Source organism: Panthera pardus, unplaced genomic scaffold (genome assembly GCF_024362965.1).
Source record: "Panthera pardus isolate Hobbes unplaced genomic scaffold, ASM2436296v1 HiC_scaffold_16, whole genome shotgun sequence".
Lineage (NCBI taxonomy): Eukaryota > Metazoa > Chordata > Mammalia > Carnivora > Felidae > Panthera > Panthera pardus.
In genome coordinates, this window is record NW_026526721.1 from 54,220,424 (window position 1) to 54,233,861 (window position 13,438).

General features: G+C 39.9%; 1 protein-coding gene across 8 annotated transcripts in view; it reads left to right on the forward strand.

Moving 5' to 3' along the window:
• The window catches only part of BBX (BBX high mobility group box domain containing), a 282,740-nt gene that overhangs the window by 232,595 nt on the left and 36,707 nt on the right, over nucleotides 1-13,438 (forward strand). For all 8 annotated transcript variants that reach the window (XM_019448262.2, XM_019448264.2, XM_019448259.2 and 5 more), the window contains one exon: nucleotides 12,075-13,083. In XM_019448262.2, coding sequence (XP_019303807.1) covers nucleotides 12,075-13,083 — 1,009 coding nt within the window. The remainder of the gene's footprint in view (nucleotides 1-12,074; nucleotides 13,084-13,438) is intronic.

A 13,438-nucleotide genomic window follows, 5' to 3' on the forward strand; every position in this document is an offset into this window, starting at 1 on the left:
AAATTTGTTCCCAATTGGGGTGTATCTGTAAGAGGTGTCTTCTCATTCTTTGGTGAGAAGCTAGAAGTGTTTTAGACATAGACTTATTGCTGTGCCCTTCACCTGTCTGACCAGGTGAGAAAAGAGCTGGAGGAAGTTGGCAGCAAGGAGAGGTTTGGAATACCCTGCTGTACTCTCTGTTTTGGTATTGTGAAAATGCATGAGTTTCCACAGGTCATGTGACCAAATAGAAAATAGTTCAGTGTGATCAGGCAAGAGGCCGTGGGACAGTCATGGGGGGGGTGGGGAGGGGGTTGCAGAGAGCAAGCCTGGGGCAGCCTCTCTCATTAGGAAATACGCACTTAGAGACAGCTTCGCTCAGGACACTGAAGAGCTCCCACAGGTAGGAATGATTTTCAGTCAGTTTCCACCAGTACAGCTGTCCTGGTACTAACATTACCAAGCACTTCCCATTGTTAGTAAAAGGACCCAAACCCCCTAGCACCCTTGCTGCAATTTCCCCAGCATCCCTGGGCTCCCCTGATCCTTCCAGCAACTGGAGGACACTGCAAGGGGTCTGCAGGACCTGTTCCAGCCCCTGGACCACATCCCTTCTGATCAGTTTGCATCCCTGCCTCTTAAATAATTTGTATATCATCCCTGCCCTTGGCATCCCCTGACAAGGTCATTCAGTCTTTTGTAGTGTTAGCAGGAACAGATAGAAAAAGACAGGCATAACCATGGGCAGTGAGTTTTGCCTCCACTATTGCTTCTCCCGTTTTTTACAGAAGCTTTAGAACTCGTGAAGGGAAGGGCCAGCAACCAGCCCAGGAACTAACCTCTCCCCCTACCCCACCTCTATTCCTACAAGCTGACCCAAGGGGAGAGCTGAATACTAGACCTCCCAAAAGTATAGGGGCTGTTGCTTGCAAGAAGTGTCTTCTTGGTGAGAAGCAAGAAATATTTTAGGCATGTTCTTATTGCTGTGCCCTACACCCACGTGAGCCGGCAAAAAGAAAATTGGAGGAAGTTGGCAACAGACACAAAGAGACTTGGGTTGGCCTGCACTCTTGGTTTTGGCATTGTTTTATTTCTTTGGACCCCGTAGCCAGGAGATGCCCTGGGGAAGGCCCTGCTTCAGGCATTTGATTGGCATTTTAAGCTGGGTGGATTTTTAATAGCTGAGAGGGACCTGACAATTCTGGGATCTGTTCCAGGTATTTTTCAGGAATCCACTCCAGCTAAGAACGGAGTTGGTATAGTGCTGCTGAGGTCAGGGAATTGAGAAAAAAAATACAGTCCTCTATGTTTGAACCTCCATGAGGTTCGTACTGTTCAGTTAATCAGTTGTTTAATTGGTGCAGGTACTATAATGTGTTTCCTTTCATTTTGAAATTAATTAGGTCAGATCATGCAAAGAGTTGCAAAGCATCTCCCCGGAGATGATTGTGTATTATAGCTGCTATATAGTTGGAGGACACACAGACACATCTTTCCCTGTATATTTTAGGAAAGAAAATTCTACACTTGAAAGATCTCTGGTATCAAAATTGCCTAGTATAATAAAATACACAGTTGATTCATTTATTCCAATAAGCGGTAATTATTAAGGGTCCATTCCATGTCCATAACCGTGAGGCTGCTAAAGTTACCTGCATATGGATGTACGAATACTGTTTCTTGTGATAGGGTAAGCTGGGAACCTGCTTGTGAACCTCCTAAGGTCAGTGGTATGAGCACACTCTGCCTCCGGGTGCGGTTTTGGTGTTGGAGAGTTGCCATGAGACGCCGAAGCATATGCCTAAAAATATTATTCTTTGGTTTTACTCTCCTTTTTCTGAAATAATTTTATGTGTTCTTTAAAATAGAGTTTAAATTTTAATAGCAGAAAATCAGTTGTATTACCTAACTTAAGATAATAATGACTTTAATTCTCTGCTATGTGGTAGGCACTTTCCTAAGTATTTTATATGTACTCATTGAATTTTCACACACATACTCTGAGATAGGTATTATCACCGTTCCTCTTGTATACATTAGGAAACAAAAGGGGAGAGAGGTTTTGTGACTTGCCTAAGGTCATGTGGACAGGAAGTTGGAGCCTCAGTAGAAACCCAGGCAATCTGTCTCCACACCCAGGCTCTTCCACACTGGGCTGTTCTGTCTCCTTGTTTTAGATGAATGTAAAAGACTCTGCAAGTTGCTTGTTATAGGACTTTGCGTATTATAGAAGGCTCTATGGAAGACAGCTTACTCCTACACATATATGTGTATGGCTGAATAAGATGACAGATTTTTCCAGACTGCTGTCAAAGAAATGGAGCTGATATTTCCTTTTTAAAAAGTGTCTGTACTTTTGAAACTGCCAAGATACATCTTACACCCTTAAATAAGTAAGTGCCTGTTTGTGAATATACTTTGGAAGATATTGAGAGGAAATTATGGAGTAGGACTCCTGTCCTCCAAGAACTTCTTCTCCAGTTGCAGAGAGATAAGATACAAAAAGTTAAGGGATGAGAAATAAGTGTGCAAATGGTTTCACAGGGAACCATGCGGTGAAATGACAAGGCTCTACTTGTGTCGAATGATATACAAAGTGAATTTGTGAAGACAAGAAAAGGAGAATTAATACTAGCAGGAGTGCCATGGGGACCCAGCACAGAGAGCACGAAGACGGTTCTTGATGAAAGACTTGTTTAGAAACTGGGGTTGAAACTAGCAGCCTCTGGGCCACATTTAACTTGCAGAGATGCTTTTTCGGGGGCACCCAATTTGTTGACCTGTATTATATTCTACATTTCAATTAGTGGCTAATATTTTAAAAGTGGAGATTTCAAATAAATGTCTGACTTCTCATGAAAATGTAGACAATCTAGAGACACTGATCCAACCTTCCCACATGAGAACGATTGGTCAGAGCCGATAGTGCCTTCCCCCTTAAAGACACCATCACTGTGCTCTCCTTTCCCTCCGGAGCCCTGGCTCTGAGGCCAGCAGCCCCTGCCAGCATCCACCTACCCTCGTGCACCTCCCCCTTTTATACCCGCACACAGTGCAGATTGTGACCTGCATAATCAAATGGAGAGATGAGAGAGATACAGCAAAGGGATAAAGGGGTAGAGGCAGGAGGCATGAGGTAGGCGGATGATGAGATCAGACGGGCAGGAGTAGTGGGCTGTGCTAAGAGACTTGTGGAAGGTGGAGTGTGGCTGCAGTCAGAACTGGGAGAGTGTTTAGTGTTAAGCAGAGAAACTTGTGCTTGAAGACCATGAGGAGCAAGAAGAGATTTAGGGCAGGGGCACACAGTGGGAAAGCAGACTCCCTTGGCAGCTATGTGTAGAGTGGAGTGGAAAACTTCTGGGGACATCCAGGTGTGAGACGATAAGAGCCAGGATTGGGGAGGGGTGGTTTGGCAGTGGGAATGGGCTGTAGAAACAGACACCAGGGATGCTACAGAGGATTTAGTTGGATTCCATGATTGGGTCCACGTGAAAGGCAAAGCGAAAGGGGAGCTGGAGATGGCCCCAGCTCTGAACCTGAATGCACCAGAGAAGAATGGAAGATCGGAGCCCTACTTCAGGAAGCCCGGATGTTTGTGAACAAAGAGGAAGCCCCACCAGCAGAAAAGAGGAGATGAAAGATGCCTAGGGGTGGGGACAACTGAAGAAATCCAATACTGAAAGAGTCAAAAAGAGAGGGGTTTGTTAAGGTAAATGGTCGACTTTGGAAAGCCAGAGGCCCATATTCTCTGAGCACAAAAGGAAGAAAGGTAGAGAACAGTCACCACAGGGTTGCTGAATTTGGTCTGTGGTACCCATTTTCTGAGTTCTACTTCTTTACTTCAGTTTATGAAACTAGTAATGTGTTAAGGTTAAGTTGAAGGAAGGGTGCTGGATTTCTCCACATATACTCCTACTCCTCATGTATGAAAAAGCAAGATTGCAGATCTGGTGCTTCCAAGGGAACTGGAAACATTATTTAACCCTATTTATTAAAAAAAGATGATGACATTTTCAGACACCTTGACTGCCTAGTTTTCCTTACATTCTAACTTGTAAAAAACACTTACAATTAAAACCAAATAGGTAGATAAAGACAAATTTATTCCGGTGTCTATAAAAATAAGGTCCTAGGAAGGATGTTGGCTCATTTTAAGAAAAGCTGAATTATGATAGAATTATAGAGATCATTGAAAACTGTAGGAAATGCCATCCCTCCAATCACATTAGCATTCCCGACTACCAGGTATGGGTGGTGTTTGACCAAGGTGACTCCATTTCAGTTTTCTGTGTGTCCTCACATACTATTGACACGCAGTATCCCCACCTCCTCCTCATAGCCCCCTGAAACCTGGAATCTTGGCACACAGCTCTCAGCTCAGCCCCTCCTACGCTACTGTCATATAACTGAATCCCAATACCTATGATATATTTGAGGGGGTCTTTTTTTTTAAGTGGTATATTTCTTTCCATAGCTTTTTAGCAGAGTTGTGAGTCATTTTTAGAAAACTCCCATCCTAAAACTTTTCATTTCATTCCCAATTGCATTAACTTATTTTTGGAGGAACTGAAATATAGGAATTCTCCTAATGATTTCCTTTAACACTTCTGGGGGAGACTTTAATAGATGGCCTATGGAACAAAGGCCACCCCACCCCATCTAGAGTCTTCAGAATGGGTATAATTTCTGAAGAAATAGTGAGTAAAGAGAAACATTTAAGCCACCTTTTCACCTGGTCGTGTTTCTGCAAACCAAATAGAAAACTACTTAATATGCTCAGATTTCAGTGTTGAGAGATGCTTAGACCACTGTTCTGTGACCAGTTATCTTTTATAATAAAGAAAATTGAATTTTCTTAGCAGCAGTGCTGCTATTCTTTATTCTCTGAGACCATCAGCCAGTGTATGTTTATGGCAATAACATTCTGATTTTATTTAATTATGGGAGAAGTGCACATCTTGGAAAACACTGCTAAATGCTATCCTAGGGTTATGTCTACACTGTTTTGGCAGATAATAAGCCAGTACAAAATGATTGTAAACATACCTTGGCTGCAAAACATTTATTTTGTACTAAAAGGCAAAGATTTTGAAATTGAAACTTCTTGATTAGTGTCAGTGGCTCTGTTTTCACACTGCCTTGCTTTTAATCGAGCTGGATCCTTTACAATAGACAATGAAAGACAAAAGATAATTAAGAGTGTAATAGTATGGTACATTTTGGAGCAACTTACCCATTCCTTTGTACCAGTTAAAGAGCATCTGTTTCTGTGGTATTATTCTTATCTAGTACACATGATTAATTATTTTTTGCTGGTCATTTCACTGTCTTTTATAGCAGAACACATTAAAGAAATGAATCAATATCTTAACATTTGTAGAAAGGAACACATTTTAAAATGTCTTTTGATTCAAAGAGGTAAAAGCTTGTCACAACTCAGATTTATTATGTCTCTGTAGTCCCCCATAGCAACCCCGAGCCTATGGCACAATCTTACCTGAACTGAAAATGGCAATCTTCTTGAACCCAGGAACATAAAAAATAATCCCTCCACTGCACATTTTATCTCACCTCTTCAATATTCCTACTGAAATTTTTCTTTGTAATAATTTTGAAGAGGGTGATTTTTATATGTCTGTCCAATATGTGCATCCTTTAGAATCTCCAGTTTCAACATACTCATTTTCATTTTTCTTTTGGGGGTAAGTTACATTTCTTCCAGCTCATCACTGACAGGCCATTCTGACTACACAAAACAGTGAGAAACTTCAGTGAGGTTTCAGTCATCAAAGTAAAACTACAATATTAGTGATTAATTCTCACTGGTGCTCCTGGGAAGCATAAGTAAGGACAGTGTGAATGCTGGTCTAGGCCAAGCAATAGCGTGGTCCTAATTCACATTGTTTTTTATAGACTTGTAAGGTAACTTTTTTGGTATGAATCAGATTGCATTTTAGACTCAGAACTAATGAACCATTCAATTCAACACAATTATCTACGAAATGCCTTCTTTTTGAAAGGTACTAGGATATATTCTTGGAGGAGAGTACAGAGGTGAACAGGATCCATTTTGTGCCCCCTGAGTTACAGTTATAAAAAATATGGTGCCTGAGGGAATAGACCGTAGATATCAAATATTTATGCCAGGCATTTGATTTAAAACATTAGCATTCTGACTTCTTGGAATACAGCCATGGGAATTCGATCTAGAAGGTGTCCTGCAGACATTTTACATCCTCACTCTTAAAGAAGTTTATTGTTCAATTTAAAATAATAATAAAAGAATAAATTGTCATTTACTAAGGCATATTCTATTTCAAGGCTTGATTAACAACCAACCCTCTATTAAGGGCAACTTGACTAATTAATAACAGACATTAATTCTGTGCGTCCCACAGTGCAGTTTTATTCACCTGAGTTCACACTGATTTATGCTCCTCTGTGTCCACCATGTGCTTATCTGTATGCATGTCCATGCATGTGAACAGAATGTAGTTTGTATGCAGTTTCGTAAGCCCCACTAAAGTTAGTTGATAAATGCACTCAAGTAGATGAAAGTAGATGTTTGTACCCAGTAGTAGAACTGAGCTTAACTATATGTTTAATGAGACTAACTTCTTGAAAGGTAACTGATTTAAGATCTCCTGCATCTAATTTTGTTGTTTATGTTTTTTTCCCCAATTACAGAATCATTCAACCATAGAATGAAAAAATCAAAGTACTTAGTGTACCAGGGCCGTGACGTGCCACCAATGATATCCATAAGACTAATTCTACTACTGTCAGAAGCTAAGATTTATTCTATATGGCACAAGGCTACAGAGGGATGGTTGTCAGAATACATTTATTCTTGCTGTGAACTAGGCACTATTTTAAGTGCTGTACATGTCCAACTCATTGAACCTCACAGTATTCCTAAGAGAAATACTATTAACATCCGTGTTTTATAGATGGGGAAACTAAGGCACAGAAACGTTTATAGAAAATTAGCAAATCAGAGGCAGAGCCAGTCTGCAGTCCTAGACAGTCTGGCTCCAGCATCCCTCCCTTTTGGAATAGCTTCTCGATGTAGAATTTGCTCATATCTAAGAGTGATGGCATCTTCTAAGAGTTACTACATCCATAGCTGTTCCCAAGCTGTTTATTTTATGTGGAAATATAGACTGTTAATTCCTAGAGGCTTTTGAGAATTATTTCTAATAAAATGTTTGATCTCACAGAAAAGAAGGTAAAAACTGGGTGCTCTCCCAGAGTCTGTTTGCCCTGCATGACAGTTCATATCCTTGGTGGCTGTAGACTGCCTTTTCTGGGTGCCTATGTCCCCTGATATCCAGCTGGGTCCAGCCAGTGGGAGACTCTGGTGGGAAAATGTGGAATGGGGGGAAGAGAATAGCCAGGATGTGCAGGGAAGGGGTGAGGAGGGGTGGGGGCAAAGCAAAGGTAACATCTCTTCTACGTGTTGAGCTCCTCTAGTTAGGCCCACCATGGTTCTGCCTTCCTCTGGAGGCCTTCCCCCATTTGTTCCTGTTGTTGCTAATCTCTGGATTGCCTCACCAACCTCCTATTTGGGTGTCTCAGTTCTTTATGACCTGGGTAACCAACCTGTTCCCTGCATTAAATTCTTCCTGCTGGATATGCTTTAAGTTGTTTCTGTTTGCCTAGTTAGACTGACTGGAATACAAGCCATTTTCATTTTATATTTGGTATGGTTATAAAATTGGCTGAAAATGCTGTTGGCATACTGTGTCCAGATTTCAGCAAGACTTTTGACAGATAATCTTACCATGTCCTTGTGAACAAAACAGGGGTAATTTAGATTGGATTATAAAACATTCTTAGATTGCTGAAGTTTATTGATGAAAGGGATCTAAAAGTCTGCCAGAAGGCTCTGTCCTTAGCCATGTTCTAGTCAACATTACCAAAGATTTTGATGAAGACATAAAATGCAACTTTATCAAATGTGTCCGTAACAGAGCTGGAAGGTAATGTAATTCAGAGTTGGAAAGGATAAACTTTATAAGGAAAAACGGAAAATCTCACAACTATATACAAGAAATAAATTATAAAAACATAGAATGGGAGAGACCAAGCTTCCCAGCTAATTAAGTGGGTAAAGAAATCCAAGATGGTTATTGACCACAAGCCCAATACAAGCCAGAAGTATGACTTGGTTTTTGTTTTGTTTTGTTTTTAAAGTGGCTGGGGGGAGATCCATCTTTGGGCCCCATTAGAAGATAAGTATGTTCCTATCAGCTGACAAGTATGCAGTTCTACTTCTCATCTAGAGCATTATGGGAAAGCTAGGAACTTACTCTAAGGAAGATATTGCTAAATCCATGTTCCCCGACCATTGTAAAGCTTTATGTGTAAAGTGTTGTGTCTGCACACATTCATTCACTTTTGCATCACAACAACCCAGTGGAGCATGTCTTGTTACCCCATTTCTCAGCCTTTATTTCCTCATATGGATTCAAGTCAAAGTTACATAGCCCACAGTGCTCTAGCCTTAGGCAAGCACTGCGGTACTTCGTCCTGAACCCAACTTACTTCCCAAAAGCCCAGTTCTTGCTTCAGGACACCATACTGCATTTAGGTAAGAGGGGCCCAACTTTTGAAAGGTCGGAAAGCCTTACATGTTAAGGGAACTGGGACATTATACCAGGAGAAGAGACTTACATCTGTCTCCTAAGATTTGAGAGTCTGTCCTATGAGAGAAAGCAGAATTCTTTATGTGACTTCAGAGAACAACTAGTATGATGGAGTGGTAGTTTTTTCCTCAAATTTTAAATATTTCAGAGAGAACCACCCTCTAATACGGTCAGTGTCTTTGTGCAGAAAGTTGGATAATTAAGTCTCAAGAATATTGTAGTAAAGTGAATTTCTACATGGGGAAGAATGTTAAATTAGATTACCTAATATGACACCCAACTCTGAGTCTGATTTGTGTTTATTTGGGTTTTTGGTTAGTGAGATTTATGATTTGTAGTTTTTGACTCGGAGTTATTTGTTTTATTTTTATAGTTTCACTTCTAGCAATATAATTGTTTTTCTTATAATTTAGGATTAACATAGTCTATTTGTGGGAGAAAAAAACTTTTAAGAGCCCAAAACAAGGAAGTAAAGCATGACTAGTGCCTGGTGTAATTACCTCCACAAGAAATATTATGCTATTTCCTGGAATATGTCCCCAGAGTGAATGTCTGCATTTGTTCCATTTCATTCCTAGCTGTGGAATCCTATCAGGGGTGATGAGGAGAATCATTTTGAAATATATTGAAGCAGAGAATGGAGTTTGCAAAGTATTATTAGGTTTGCTCAGATGAACCTATGCAAATACAAACTGTTGGCATGCCACTATAAAACCCAGTGCCTCTATGGGACATGGCTCCTGCAGGGACTTATTAAAGGTCGCCAGAGTGACAGTGGCTGAAAAACCGTAAAATTTACCTTGAGGATGCCTTTCCAGTCTTCTTTCCAGAACTAGTATTGTCTCTGCCCCCATGTAAGATAGTTCTTCATGAAGGGCTAGGATAATCGAGAAAGGAAAATAAAAATCATTTCAAAATCAATGAAAAAACAGCACATTGTCCAACGAGAATAAAATATGCAGGGAGAATTAAATGTGTCAGTGTGTCAGAATTAAAATAACATTTTTGCTTTGAACTTACTTCTGGTAAGTTTTCGCTAAAGGGGAGTTCTCAGTCTTCGTAACTACTTGCTAAGGTCTAAAAGTTAACTTACGTGATTTCCCAAAAAAGATAGTTCCATTGTGAATCCATACTATTTCAGATCTTCCCTGTGAAAAAATCTGAAGATTGTCATGTTCATTTTTTTCTAACGTGCGTGATCTGCCTCCTCTCACCCTTCTGCAATTTCTTCTCAGGCTTATCAATTATAATTCTCACAGAAAGATTTGAGATGCGTTGAAAATACTAAGGGGAAAAATGAAGTAAAAGAGGATCTCCTATTTAACTGAATGGCTTATCTATTTAAAAAATGAGTTTTAGGGGCGCCTCGGTGACTCTGTCAGTTTGGCATCTGCCTCTTTCGGCTCAGATCTGATCCCAGGGTTGTGGGGTCAAGCCTCATGTCAAGCTCCACACTGAGCATGGAGCCTGCTTAAGATTCTCAATCCCTCTCTCTCTCCCTCTCTCCCCCTCTCTCTTTGCCCCTTTCCCCTGCTCGCACTCTCTCTCTCTCTCTCAAATTTAATTTAAAACAATTTTTTAAATGAGTTTTATATACATTAACATTTCTGACAATTTGCCATTTGACACAATGGTAAAATTTTTTTAAAGAATCAGTTTCCTAACTCTTATGCTTGATTTGGGGGTTCAGCAAAACCCAGTACTCTTTTTCCTCTAAGCTGCTAATACAAAATTGGTAAAATGAATAATGGAGAAGAACTCCTGTTCTGCCCTTGGCCTAATCAGCATCGTCAGCCTCATGATGAATCCTCAGAGGCAGAGAGGGGAACTTATTGATCTTTGTATTCTTCTTTTGTTTTTTGGTTACATAAATCAAGGCATTTATTATAGGCCGGCAGTGTTTCACATGGTGGAGCTTCCGCTGCTGGTCTTTCATCCCCTTCAGGCATCTGGTGGCAGACCTTCCTGTGGTGGCAGAAGGGGTGCTGTAGGTCCAGGCACATCAACTGCCGTTTTCATGCCTGAACCACAGTGCCACATCTCCACAGATTTTTCATCTGATTTTCATCTTGATTTTGCCACAGAAGGAGCAAGTGTACTCAGCATGCTGGCTAATTTCAATGTTCTTTACCATTTTCCTGAGAGAAGCAACAATAACAGGTCCCATATTGACCGATCATTCCAGCCTTCTTGATGCATTTAACCATGTCCTCCCAAACTAAGTCTGAACCCAGAGAATGGTCTTTGTATCTTTAGGGTCCTCCATTGGGGCCTGGCGCTTGGGAGCATTTCAGGGAATGTTTATGAATGAAAGTCCATGTATTGAAAATGAATTTTACAAAAGCTGCAATTTCCCCTTTCAGAAAATAGCTTTAGATTGAATTTTCGAGGTACCTGGGAACTGGAGAGGAAGATGGCAAGTGTTTCCTGTAAGGTCCTATGTGTGAAATTTGGGGAGTTTTAAAACATAACCAGATTGCTGCCAGATGTGTTTTAGTATTCAGAATTTTTCAGATTTTAGAAAAATGATATAGTATATGCATCTTATGCTATGCAGTTAATTCCCACAGGGCATAATGCAAATGCATGAAGATGCTGATAGCGAAAGCATATGAATAGTCAACGTTAAATGTGAATTAAGATGTTAAGCAATTTCACATTAGTTCTGGTCAGAATTTTCAGGCGTGTAAGTTCAGATTAGATCAAGTCTGCTATCAAATGAGTTTAAAACAAAAAACACCACCACTTAGTTTTCACCACTTTTATGATCTTCAGGTTATCTGTCAGCGCCTGAGGCCTGTAATGTTTTTGTTTTTGTTTTTGTTTTCATTAACCAGAATCCTCTGTAGTTATTTAATGAATCATCTTCTCATTTCTAACTTCAATGGGGTAGGTACAAAATGTTGCTCTTTTTCTCGTTTCCCCAAGAAAAAAGAAAAGGTAAACATCTAAACATTTTGGGGATTATTTAGTCAGTATTGGCATCAGTATATCTTCTCACTTAAACCTCACAGAATCCTCTGAGACAATCATTCTTGCCATCCTTTTTATTTTACAAAGACAGCTGAGGAGTGAACAGTGAAATGTCTCATTTTAGGCCACAGAGTTAGCAAGTAGCAAAACTAAGACTCAAACTCAGGTCTTTCAACTCTAGAACCCATCTTCTTTCTACCAAATCATGTTTTCATAGAAAAAGCTTCGGATGAAGCTGGAAAATGAGAATTTGAGTACATGCTTATGTAAAGTGTAATGAATATATCATAATGCCTACAGCCTTTTTAAAATTTGAGTTATTTAAATTAGTTTGGCAGAATTGGACTGATTATTGTAATGTTTGCCTTGATTACTTTAAAGAGGGATAGACTTTTAAAGTTTAAGCTAATTTCAAGTGTATTTCAAAAAAAAAAATTATTTTGTCATTCTCCCATTTTTGTTTGAACCGTTTAGATGTGTCTGGCATCAGAGGGGGTTAAAATGGAGGAATCAAAGCTAATGAAGGCAAAAGAATCAGATGGTGGAAGAATTAAAGAATTGGAGAAGGGAAAGGAACAAAGAGAAATAAAAATGGAGAAAACAGATGAAGCCAGGTCACAGAAGGAAGCAGAATTTGAAAAATCAGCTAAGGAAAATGTAAGAGATTCTAAGGAACTAAGAAATTTTGAGGAGCTACGAATGGATGATACAATGGATATAAAAATGGAAGATCCCAAAGAAATTAAAAAGGAAGAACTAGAAGAAGATCAAAAATGTAGTCACTTCCCTGATTTTTCTTATTCTGCCAGTAGCAAGATAATAATAAGCGATGTTCCCAGTAGAAAGGATCATATGTGCCATCCTCATGGAATTATGATCATTGAGGATCCCACAGCATTAAACAAACCAGAGAAACTAAAAAAGAAAAAGAAGAAAAGCAAAATGGATCGACATGGAAATGATAAATCCACACCCAAGAAGACTTGCAAAAAGAGGCAGTCTTCAGAGTCTGACATTGAGAGTGTTATATACACCATTGAAGCCGTTGCAAAGGGAGACTGGGGCATCGAGAAACTTGGAGAAACCCCTCGCAAGAAGGTCCGCACATCTTCAAGTGGCAAGGGAAGCATTTTGGATGCCAAGCCACCAAAGAAAAAAGTGAAATCAAGAGAGAAGAAAATGTCAAAGGAGAAATCCTCAGACACCACCAAAGAGTCAAGACCTCCAGATTTCATTAATATTTCTGCCAGCAAGAACATTTCTGGTGAGGTGCCAGAGGGTATAAAAGCAGAACCATTGACCCCCACGGAGGATGCATTACCACCCAGCCTATCTGGACAGGCCAAGCCTGAGGAGAGTGACTGTCACAGAAAAATAGAGACTTGTGGCTCCCGGAAATCTGAGAGGTCTTGCAAAGGTGCTCTTTATAAAACCCTGGTGTCTGAAGGCATGCTCACCTCTCTGCGAGCTAATGTTGACAGAGGTAAGTAACTCCCACAAAAGTGAAAAGAATATGGAAACGTAGCGAATGCCTCCTTTAGACTCATTGAGAAGAGCCACCATAAAGAACAATGTGGCATCAGAACAATATATTCATACAGTTCTTTATGGTTTATAGACCATATACATGTGTCATTTTACCTACATGTTTTCTAGCACCATAGAGCAGATCTTATATTCATTTTGTAGGTAGTTCTCAGGATATGTGTTCAAATAATTCAAACTTTTTTTTTAACCTGGTATGGGCTGGCTTCTTGTTTTGAAAGATAAGCACTACATGTTTAAATTTCTTACGGCTTTTAAAACTGAAGGAAAGAATTTCCTGAATCAAGCAAATC